At 34.4% G+C, this 12,500-nt stretch overlaps 1 protein-coding gene across 1 annotated transcript in view; it reads right to left on the minus strand.

Moving 5' to 3' along the window:
- Positions 1-12,500, minus strand: part of LOC125680796 (low-density lipoprotein receptor-related protein 2-like) — a 64,085-nt gene that overhangs the window by 17,996 nt on the left and 33,589 nt on the right. Inside the window, exons 35-55 of the mRNA XM_048920569.2 lie at positions 10,081-10,206; positions 9,657-9,893; positions 9,172-9,352; positions 8,494-8,649; positions 8,236-8,357; positions 7,978-8,088; positions 7,293-7,559; positions 6,959-7,075; positions 6,359-6,481; positions 6,091-6,237; positions 5,698-5,799; positions 4,470-4,601; positions 3,697-3,954; positions 3,487-3,603; positions 3,045-3,167; positions 2,503-2,628; positions 2,251-2,382; positions 1,173-1,431; positions 719-850; positions 415-585; positions 1-109 (exon numbers count right to left, since the gene is read on the minus strand). The exon at positions 1-109 is cut by the window's left edge and continues 115 nt beyond it. Coding sequence (XP_048776526.2) covers positions 1-109; positions 415-585; positions 719-850; positions 1,173-1,431; positions 2,251-2,382; positions 2,503-2,628; positions 3,045-3,167; positions 3,487-3,603; positions 3,697-3,954; positions 4,470-4,601; positions 5,698-5,799; positions 6,091-6,237; positions 6,359-6,481; positions 6,959-7,075; positions 7,293-7,559; positions 7,978-8,088; positions 8,236-8,357; positions 8,494-8,649; positions 9,172-9,352; positions 9,657-9,893; positions 10,081-10,206 — 3,248 coding nt within the window. The remainder of the gene's footprint in view (positions 110-414; positions 586-718; positions 851-1,172; positions 1,432-2,250; positions 2,383-2,502; positions 2,629-3,044; positions 3,168-3,486; positions 3,604-3,696; positions 3,955-4,469; positions 4,602-5,697; positions 5,800-6,090; positions 6,238-6,358; positions 6,482-6,958; positions 7,076-7,292; positions 7,560-7,977; positions 8,089-8,235; positions 8,358-8,493; positions 8,650-9,171; positions 9,353-9,656; positions 9,894-10,080; positions 10,207-12,500) is intronic.

Below are 12,500 nucleotides of genomic sequence, written 5' to 3' on the forward strand. Positions count from 1 at the left end.
ATTCCAGTCAGTCCAGTACATGAAATCTTCAAACAGAGTGATGGCAAAGGGGTGGGGCACCTTTCCCTGCATCACAATATGCCGATTCGTGCCATCTGTGTTGGCATATCTGAGGAAGTGATTAATGAAAAGCTCAGTTAGTGTTGAAAAATGGCTATTGTAATAAAGAATATCCTTTTTATGTAAACTTGCTTAGTATGATAACCAACAAATCACATCTCACACACCCAGTAATGAATATGATATCATATGCATTATTTTAATTTAATCGTTGAAGATGAAGTAGCTATTTCGACCCTGTGAAACTGTATGAAGCAGAGGCGGGAACCAAATGACCTTGATCTAGGACAGGTCATAACAAGTTCTATAGTTAGGGTACAATATCTTTACTGAACAAGGTTCTTCTTTACTTACTCAATGTAGTCTAGATGAGCATCTCCCCACCACAGCCGATCATTGACAATGTCCACTGCCAGAGCATTGGGCCAGCCTAACTTGTTAGTGATGACCTTGGAAGCGTTTTCTCCATTCATTCCTATCGACCCAATGTAAGGGGTGACTGTCCAGTCGGTCCAGTATGCATGTCTAAACACAATTTAAGCAATCCTATCTTAAGCTGCAGTACAATTTACATATATTTATAAAACAATAGTTATTAAAATAAATGTTTATAAGATATCCTTTGGCGTTCGTTACAAGCATGTTATATACAACACACCCTCGAATGGGATCTACCACGATGGCCCGGGGATTTTTCATAAATCCTCCCTTCAGTAGTGTAAGTCGACTGGTGCCATTCATCTCTGTAACATACATAGACTGCTTTCTGCTGTCAACCCAGTAAACTTTTCTGATGTAAAAAAAAAAAGAAGGATCTCAATTAGCTATACAACCAAATACAGGTGTGTCAGTTTGATATCCATATTGAAAACAGCAAATCAAGTGATAATTCAATGCAAGTCATGTACTTCATCAAAATGGTCAAAATAATTTTTTGCAATAGAGATGTTAATTGGTATGTATGTATGTGTGTCGGTCGGTCGGTATGTATGTATAAATGTGCAAAGGTTACAGTGCATTATCACGGTTAAGAAACTATGCCTTATAACGAGCAAAGTTGAAGTGTTTAGAGACAATGATTTCACAATCACACAAGACGGGATGACAGTTACCTCCCTATCCAATCGACAGCCAGACCCTCAGCTCCCAACATACCATGTCTTACTATCACTTCCTTGTTAGTGCCATTCAAATGCATTCTGTACATTTTCTTAGCTCTGACATCAGTGAAGTAAAGCCGATCTTCTCGGTAGTCAAAATCAAAGGCCACAACATTGTCAAAGCCTTGAGAGACACGACGATAATTCTTACTATCTGTTGAGAGCTCTCTAATGTAGTATTTGTTGGTGAATATCAACCAGGGGGTCACATCTGGAATTGACAATTGAGTATGTTGTTAGACACGTAAACGAGCTTTTAATTGTTCATTTTTGAGCATTACAGTAAAATTTCACTAGGATGATAAATGCCAGCATGAAGCATTGCAGTTCATACCCTTATGTATTTTCAAAAATGAAATATATTTTTTTTTTTATACGTACATTCTATTTTCATTTATATCAGAATTTCCCACTCTTTAGAATAGATGCAACATATTTATCAAGATTCGTACGCACACTGTTTACAACTGCAGCGCATTCATGAGGAAATGGCTGTCATTAAAATTTGTAATGATATCAAAAGTAAAAACATTGGAAAGTAAATATTTATAAAAAGGTCGATGTCAGGTTTTCAGGGGTGGCCAGTAAAATACTGTAGAATCATTTTAATTCATGGGGGCCAATTTTCGTGGATTGCTGAATTTTTACGGGTTCGTGGGGACATAATTACATGGATTTGTAACAAAGATAACTCTGGAATGTCTTTATTCGTTGAGGATGTAAATTCGTGGGTGAGGGGTACCCATGAATTCCACGAAAATTGAGCCACTATGAATTCTGATTCCACAGTAAGTTGCATGTATGTGTAAAGAACATACATGGACCAGGACTTTTAAAATTGTCATATCTTTTATTATTATTATTTTGTATTTGTGTGTGTGTGGTGGTGGTGGTGGTGGGGGGGGGGATGTCACTGGACTTGACTTAGATATATGTCTTTCAAATAAATTGATTGACTTTAGAAAGTGTTCTTTCAAAAGTGTTTGCACTGAGCACAAAGTCAGACCTAAGTCTAAAAAAGATGACTCACTGTCAGTTTTCTTGCAGGACCTGCCATTGATATCCTTCTTGTAACCATCCTCACACTTGCAGGTAAAATTACCTGGGGTATTAATACACGTCTGACTACAAGCTCCTGGCACCTCAGTGCACTCGTTAATGTCTACAAAATAATGTTGCATAAATGTAAACTTGTAAAACTTGTGTTCATGCTTCCTCAAGGAATCCTGAGGATGAACATCACAATAAGAAGTAAAGTTTCCTCTCTTTTTTATCCTCCTACCTTGGCAGGTCTTTTTATCCGTTTGGAGTTTGTAGCCTGATTCACATTCACACACAAAGCTGGTAATGGTGTCTCTACAAATGTGCTCACAGGTGTTGCTCAGCGGAGATTCACATTCATTAATATCTACATATAAAACACATTAGAAACATACAATCTACCATAAAATCACAGATTTTCATGAACTAAAATTTTCTTGGTTTAAGTTTTTTCATGGAGACTTCATTTCATGGTTAAAGAGTTATCGTTCTTTATCATCATTCAGTTTCTCTTGTTTGTGAAGGATTCTAATTTGTCCATACCATGAAAACAATAGAAATTTAACCTCCACCAAAATTAAAGTAGTTATGATACTTTGTCAAATAATAAAGGAGAAGGTTTATATAAGCTCGGTCTACTTCTGATCCTTTTCATGTTTTACATCATAAAATATTGTTTAAATTCAGTGTCAAATAATCATATATAGTTGATATTGTTAGGACAAGTGTAGATATCTCCTGAGGAAACTGACATGTAATGCTATAAGTAAACAGTTAACTCACTGCATCTATTCTCATCCGACTCGTCGTCACAGTTAAAGTCTTTGTTGCAGACAAGCTTGTAGTCAATGCATTTTCCGTTCTTACACTGGAATTCTCCTTTAGGACACTTGTTCTCTGTGTGAGCTACAGAATATAAAAAGGCAATCTTGAAAACATTAGACGGTAATCCAAATATAACTTTCATCTTAGTACTGTATGCTTCATGCTGTAGATTAATTCTTGCTTAATTCATTATTGGCCAAAAAACCAGGAAATTAAAACTGCAGTTACAAGTAACCAAGCCACAACATTCATATAGAACCAACATAAAAATTGTGAATTTAAAAAACTGTGTGAAAACAGTTCTAGACTAGAAATCTTGAAAACAACCAGGAGTGAATCCGTATATAAAATACCATAATTTTGTCTCAAAGATAAGAAATTTTTTCCACTCTTTACTTACTGCAGTTCTTTTCATCTGAATTATCCTTGCAGTCATTGTCACCATCACATACAAATCTCGCAGCAATACAGCGCTGGTTGTCACATTCAAACTTCCCCTCATCACATGGTGGGTACTCTGAAGAGGAATTCCATATAAATCAAAGAAATATCAATGCAGAACTCATTTCAAGCAAATGTTAGAATATAAACTGTTGTCTGCATCACTCACTGCAGGCGTCTGTCTCATCTGACCCATCCCCACAGTCATTATCGTGGTCACAGTGGAAGGACTGTGCGATACAGATCCCGTTAGTACACTGGAACTCTCCCGGCTGGCAGGTCCGGGAGGGGCAGTTCTCCATCTCATCCTCGCCCTCCACACAATTCTTCACCCCATCACACACCAGACGTTTGTCTATACAGGAGTAGCGTCCCAGCCGTTTGTTGGACTGGCATGTGAAGGTGTCTGCAGGGCAGGCCCTCTCCTCTGTCAGAGATAGAGATATCATTCCATTATTTTGTACATTTATCTATCTCTCCTCTGTTAGAGATAGAGATATCATTCCATTATTTTGTACATTTATTTATCTATCCTCTGTTAGAGATAGATATATCATTCCATTATTTTGTACATTTATTTATTTATCTACTGTGGAGATGAGTATTATACTGACCACATTTTGTACATTTATTTATCTATCCACAGTGGAGATAAGTATTATACTGACCACATTTTGTACATTTATATATTTATCTATCCACTGTGGAGATAATCATTATACTGACCACATTTTGTACATTTATTTATCTATCCACTGTGGAGATGAGTATTATACTGACCACATTTTGTACATTTATTTATCTATCCACTGTGGAGATGAGTATTATATTGACCACATTTTGTACATTTATTTATCTATCCACTGTGGAGATGAGTATTATATTGACCACATTTTGTACATTTATTTATCTATCCACAGTGGAGATAAGCATTATACTGACCACATTTCAGTTCTGGAGCCTCGTCTGAGTTGTCCATGCAATCATCATCCCCATCGCACACCCACCTCTTTGAAATACAGCGACCATTCCCACATGTAAACTGGGTATCGGAACAGGTGTTGTTCTTCTTCTCTGTACAAACAACAAATAGATCAAGTAAAACGTTCAGCAATCTATCATGATTCTGGGTCTGTACAGTACTTCATTCTTTAACGATTGCTTTGAGATATTAATATTTTAACCTACATAAGAATGGGATGATAATGTCCACACAAAAACCTATTTACTATACTGATTACCTGTGAATGATCATAAACTATAAATACATTGTGTTATTATGCAAGTGTCACAGGGTGGAAATTGCATATCTTAATTATCAAATGTTATATGCATTTTATTCATTTCAGATGGTTCAATACACTTTCATTCATTCATTCACCTGTTTACTAATTCATTCATGCATTGTCACCGTATTCGTGATGTGTTCTTGTGTACGTGGTGTCACGTGATTGTTTTGTGAATAGGGTTTTGCCGAGTTAGGTATTTGTAGAGCGAGTGAGTATTTTATTAGAAGTTGCAGAACAAGTTTTTTAGGGAGTGGTAGTAGTGTGCGCATGTGTGTGAGCTTGTATAAAAGGATGAGCACGGATTAATTAAGAGATTAACAAGACTTTAACGCAGTACGTCAGGGTGAATTTCACAACGAGATACCCTATACGGATATATTCCTTTACGGGATATAAAGATATATAACTGGTAAGAACTAAATTCATTTAAATCGTTTTAATCTATTTTATAATAATTTGTTGCTCAAATTATCGTATGTGAGAGAAATTGCATGTGTGAATGTTTCAGCTTCATTTTAGGTCATCGTCATATTTATGATCGGAGTATCAGATATGTTGGATACAAATAAAATTAATTGAAACCTATAACTGCACTAAGAGTTCTTGTTGTTGTAAGACCCCGTGACACAAGTTAATCTATAAAAATACATAATCTTAAAAAGAGGAACATATACATGTAGTGACCTTTGATGAATTTGAAGTTGTGTGACTTTGAACTCCATAGGTAATGCCCCTTATTGTGATAAAGGGTCATAAAAATGTGCTGTGATATTAAAAAAGTGCATTTCCCACCTGACAGACAGATGACACAGAGAGGACCCCTTCCTCTTACTTATTTACAAGTATATATCATGCATCATTAATTTGGATTATGAACTCACCACAGCTTGGGGTTTCATCCTCTCCCATTCCACAGTCATCGTCTCCATCACAGTACCAGTTCTTGGGGATACATTTGTGGGTCAATTTGCACTCAAAGTAGCCTGCATTAAATAAGTCATTTTGTGGGTATAGAAATGCAAAGTTAGCATTCATTAAATGCATCTCACACGTATCTTGGCATAAAGTAAGAAAAGCAAATTCATTTTCATATGCATCTCTGACGCAGGTAGCCTGCATGAAATAAAAGTAACTTTGTAGGCAAAGAAAAGTATACTCAGTATTCCAATGTTTCTCACATGTACCATGAAAAGCTTCAGAAAACCAACCATTTGTTCATTCAAGCAAAATTCAAGTTAGGTTTATCCTTCTAAAGTATATCTATACGAACGCACCTTCAGTGCAAGCCACTGATTTACAGAATAAAGGGTTTTCGTCCGAATTGTCGCCACAGTCGTCATCCCCGTCACAGAGATATCGGCGGGCCAAGCACTTGTTACTGTTGGGGCACTTTGTTTTCCCCTTCTCACAGGGACGATCAGCTGCAATCAGAAAACATACAATCAATGGACATACATTGTACGTGGACAATAGCCAGAACCAAGAATTCTCGACTTTAAATTCAATTAAAATACTGACTTCAGAGCTAAGTATACAACTTACGACAATTGATTTCATCAGTCTTGGTGCCATCTCGGCAGTTGTCTTCTCCATTACAAACCAGGTTCTTGCTGATGCATCGGGAATTCTTGCATTTAAATTGTTTCTCTGTGCATTTTGGATAATCTATCAAAGAAATAGTCCTCGAGACACTTGGTATTGCAGGTCAAGGTTACTTAATTGTGAAATTGTGTTACAAGTGTCATGCTTTATTGCATATAATACCATCTATATTTTGGTGTGGATTATGAATGATGTGCGAACAGCACAATAATTTGAATATCTATATAATCATACAGTATGTACTGTACAAGCACCTTACATGGTATATAATTACTGTAAATTCCTAGATATACACAGGAATTCATTATCATGTAATTTTGTGAGAAGCATCACTCGCGAATTAAAATTACTTGCTTTTATTTTTATATTGCTAAAATACATGTAAAGACTCTTGATCAACAGAGCACTCACGAATTTATATTCTCACGATTTGACGTATACAAGTCATTTCGCGATATTAAGTACTCTCGTAAAATGAGGAATCTACAGTAGCAAAATCGTATTAAGTGATACAAAATCATCCTTTAATGGTAAACTTACCACAGTCTGCCTCATCCGAATTGTCCTTGCAATCGTCTTCATGGTCACAGCGATATTGTGGCTGTATACACCGCCCATTATTACAGCGGAAAAAGGTCGGGTCGCATACATGAGTAGCTGAGAAATTTAAACATCAATTCATTAAAAGTCATTTATTTAAAACTTAAAACCAACACAATTAAAGGCCAAAATGAAATTACTCCAAGAGAATATCTGATGGACGATGAATTCACTCCAACATCCACACCATGGTAAATGTACTAAGCATGACCTTCGAACCTCTTTTTTCAGCATACCAAAAATAATTTCCTTAGTTCTTTAAATCTCTACTTACCACACATATTTTCGTTTTCGTCCGATCCATCTTGACAGTCGACGTCTGAGTCACACACCCATCTGTAGTTGAAACATTCTCCACTCCCGCACACAAATTGGTTAGATTTACATGTGTTGTTCTTGGGGATGCACATCTTGCCCCCGTTACCCAAAATGTAATCCACGCCGTGTTCTTCTGGACATTTACATTCCGCCTTGCCATTTGGTGCCGGATGACAGCTGTGACTACAACCTCCATTATATGGCACACAGGGGTCATTGTCACCTGAGACAGATTTCAAGATTCTCAATCAGTCCTGATTCACTCTATTATAAGTACAGGTTTATCTAGTTATTTCACAGTATGGAGAATGAACAATATATTGCACTTCATTGCATCTAAATGTAGTTTTAATTGACCCTTATTTACATACATCATTTCCTACCATAAAGTCATGTTTCATGTTTAATACAGTGTTGATCTTTGGTATTTTGAACATATAAAAACCTTTCAATGGTGAAATCATATTTCATACATGTATGTGTATATGATGCTTTAACAAGCCATTATATAAAAGTTTGGTTTACATAGCAATCCACCTTAAGAGTCAATTGCACCAATCCTAATGAGAGTAGGTTACCTTCAACGACTTCTCACAATAGCTAAAGATTCATCAGAGCGTACAAGAATACAGCAAACTTACATTTCTGCCTGCGATGAGAGAAGACTGAAATTCCCATGGGACGATTAAGAATTCCTTCCACCATAACAACCATGTTGGCACCTGTGTGTTTCTCTGCTCTGTAAACCCCATCTACAAATCACAAGAGAGTCAAATATTGAGGACTGCACGGGATTTACACACACCTAGAAATCCACTGGTTGTCATTCATTCTAAAATGTTAAATATAGAAAATATCCAGATTTATGTTTGCAAATGTCATCAATCGTTTTATCTTACGCAGTGTCCAGTCTGTCCAATACACATAGTGACCAAACACCGTCATGGAGTACGGATGGACCGTAGACTGTACAATTATCTCCCTGTACTGCCCATTGAAGTTGGCCCGCTCAATTCTGTCTCTATAAACACAGTATTCAATATATATATAGTTTCATATTTCCAGCATCATAGATATTTTGAAGGAATAGCAAACTTTTGACATGTAATTGTGTAGTAATATTCAAGAATCTGAAACACTTCAGCAGACCCACCAACCTTAAAGCATCTGCCCAATATAGCATGTCCTCATCATAATCAATGGAGAGACCATTGGGCCAGCCTAGGTCTGTCTCTATTATGGTGGTTCGAAAGTTCCCAGCCATGGTGCTTCTTTCTATTTTGGGAAGGGTCCAGTCTGTCCAGAAAAGATACCTGCAAATTTGTTTCAAATAGTAAAAATTTCATTTGACAGCTTTACAGAGGCTCGAGTTTCAAATTAATTCCATTCTAATTTTCTACAATGAAAGTTGAAAACCAAAAAATAATTGAATGATGCACTCAAGTCCCATTTTGAAGGTACATGTATTGACTTGCAAGTTGGAAAGCTGGCCAAAACCACCAGATTTTATCTGTAAATTATTTGCATATATCAACTCTTTCTTTGAACATTGAAATATATTTCACACAATTTCTTTCCAGATTTAATAACACTATCTTTCAATATTTCATACATTTTCAAAAACAATGATAGATCTTCTTTGACAAATATGAATATATGCAGAAAATGTTACTAATAAACTTCATAATGTATTGAGCAAGAATTAGCTACCGTATGATGATTGACATATTGAGTATTCTTGTTTCGATAAGCCACCAAATTTGGTCCATTAACTTTATTCCTTTCGTAAATATATTTTTGGTACACAGTAAATTGTCATGTATAATTTAACTGACCCCTTGCAGGGATGGACGGCCACTGCCCGAGGGGTAGCCACATTGGCCAAAGGAGTCTTGTGCGTCTTGTTGGTAGTCATACTCATAATCTGACCGCTGAACACATCTGACCAGTATATCTTCTTCCCCACCCAGTCAACAGCCAAGCCCTCCGCTGTTGCTGAAGCAGCTCTAAGGCTTTCTGAAAATGTTAATTTCATAGACTCTCAAATATTTGTACAATACAATTCACGACAAATTTAATGCTAATTCTTCTCTGTTTTATAAAGTCTTTTCTGTTAGAAAATGTCATTTTTGTGCTCTGTGTTGCTTTTCAAATTATAAAAACATCCAATAAATGTTCCTTTAATAGATACTAGTAAAATATATATTTTTCAAAAAATAGAAAATTTTAAAAACATTTTACATCTTATATCATACCTGCATTTGCCCCATAAATACAACAAACAATTGCTATATACAAGTTTATGGTCTTTTATAATTACTAGAGTCATTTCCAGTTTTGGCCATGTCCTCTACTTTGTTGGTCCCTTTTTTAACTCGGCTGATTGTCCTCCCAAGAACCTGAGAGAAGTACACGTAATTCTCGTCATAGTCAAAGTCCACAGCCACCACTCCAAACAGTCCCTTAATGGGGGGCATGGGGGCCGACTTAATCCGGGGGTCTAAGGAAACACTAATGATCTCCGACTCAGCAGCAATCACGAGGAACTCAGTAGGGGCTGAAACACAGACTTCTTATTATAAAAATGAACTTTTGTCCATTACTAATCTGTCAGCTTTTTAAGCATCATTAAAATGAGAGGTCTAATCGATTGTAATATTTTCTGTATTTTTTGTAATTGTCTTTGCGTTTAGAAATGGAACTTTATACAAGTGAGGTAGCATTAGAAAGACTCAAATTTTTACCTTGGCAGGATTGGCCGTCCTTATTGAGGATACCTGTTGCACACTGACATCTAGGTTTCGTCTTGTTTGGGAAGGAGAAACAGAGCTGCTCACATCCTCCATTGTTAACACTACAGGGACTGGACACTGCACAATCACAAAGCTAAAGTAATGTTTGTACCATAACACTGTACACAATAACAAAGCTAAAGTCATGTTTGTAATATAACACTGTACATAATAACAAAGCTAAAGTAATGTTTGTAATATAACACTGTACACAATAACAAAACTAAAGTCATGTGTGTAATATAACACTGTACATAATAACAAAGCTAAAGTAATGTTTGTAATATAACACTGTACACAATAACAAAACTAAAGTAATGTTTGTAATATAACACTGTACATAATAACAAAGCTAAAGTAATTTTTGTAATATAACACTGTACACAATAACAAAACTAAAGTAATGTTTGTAATATAACACTGTACACAATAACAAAACTAAAGTAATGTTTGTAATATAACACTGTACACAATAACAAAGCTAAAGTCATGTTTGTAATATAACACTGTACACAATAACAAAACTAAAGTCACGTTTGTAATATTACACTGTACACAATAACAAAACTAAAGTAATGTTTGTAATATAACACTGTACATAGTAACAAAGCTAAAGTCATGTTTGTAATATAACACTGTACACAATAACAAAACTAAAGTAATGTTTGTAATATAACACTGTACACAATAACAAAACTAAAGTAATGTTTGTAATATAACACTGTACATAATAACAAAGCTAAAGTCATGTTTGTAATATAACACTGTACACAATAACAAAACTAAAGTAATGTTTGTAATATAACACTGTACACAATAACAAAACTAAAGTCATGTTTGTAATATAACACTGTACACAACAACAAAACTAAAGTCATGTTTGTAATATAACACTGTACACAACAACAAAACTAAAGTCATGTTTGTAATATAACACTGTAAATAATAACAAAGCTAAAGTCATGTTTGTAATATAACACTGTAAATAATAACAAAGCTAAAGTAATGTTTGTAATATAACACTGTACACAATAACAAAACTAAAGTCATGTTTGTAATATAACACTGTACACAATAACAAAACTAAAGTCATGTTTGTAATATAACACTGTACATAATAACAAAGCTAAAGTCATGTTTGTAATATAACACTGTACACAACAACAAAACTAAAGTCATGTTTGTAATATAACACTGTACATAATAGCAAAACTAAAGTCATGTTTGTAATATAACACTGTAAATAATAACAAAGCTAAAGTCATGTTTGTAATATAACACTACACAATAACAAAACTAAAGTCATGTTTGTAATATAACACTGTACACAATAACAAAACTAAAGTCATGTTTGTAATATAACACTGTACATAATAACAAAACTAAAGTAATCTTTGTAATATAACACTGTACACAATAACAAAACTAAAGTCATGTTTGTAATATAACACTGTACATAATAACAAAGCTAAAGTAATGTTTGTAATATAACACTGTACATAATAACAAAGCTAAAGTCATGTGTGTAATATAACACTGTACATAATAACAAAGCTAAAGTAATGTTTGTAATATAACACTGTACATAATAACAAAGCTAAAGTATTGTTTGCAATATAACACTGTACATAATAACAAAGCTAAAGTAATGTTTGTAATATAACACTGTACACAATAGCAAAACTAAAGTCATGTTTGTAATATAACATTGTACACAATAACAAAACTAAAGTCATGTTTGTAATATAACACTGTACACAACAACAAAACTAAAGTCATGTTTGTAATATAACACTGTACATAATAGCAAAACTAAAGTCATGTTTGTAATATAACACTGTAAATAATAACAAAGCTAAAGTCATGTTTGTAATATAACACTACACAATAACAAAACTAAAGTCATGTTTGTAATATAACACTACACAATAACAAAACTAAAGTCATGTTTGTAATATGTAATATAACACTGTACACAACAACAAAACTAAAGTCATGTTTGTAATATAACACTGTAAATAATAACAAAACTAAAGTCACGTTTGTAATATAACACTGTACACAATAACAAAACTAAAGTCATGTTTGTAATATAACACTGTACACAATAACAAAACTAAAGTCACGTTTGTAATATGTAATATAACACTGTACACAATAACAAAACTAAAGTCATGTTTGTAATATAACACTGTACACAATAATAAAACTAAAGTAATGTTTGTAATATAACACTGTACATAATAACAAAGCTAAAGTAATGTTTGTAATATAACACTGTACACAATAATAAAACTAAAGTCATGTTTGTAATATAACACTGTACATAATAACAAAGCGAGAGTTCATCTTTAATGTTCGTAAATACACAC

This window comes from Ostrea edulis, chromosome 2, assembly GCF_947568905.1.
Source record: "Ostrea edulis chromosome 2, xbOstEdul1.1, whole genome shotgun sequence".
In the NCBI taxonomy this organism is placed as follows: Eukaryota; Metazoa; Mollusca; class Bivalvia; order Ostreida; family Ostreidae; genus Ostrea; species Ostrea edulis.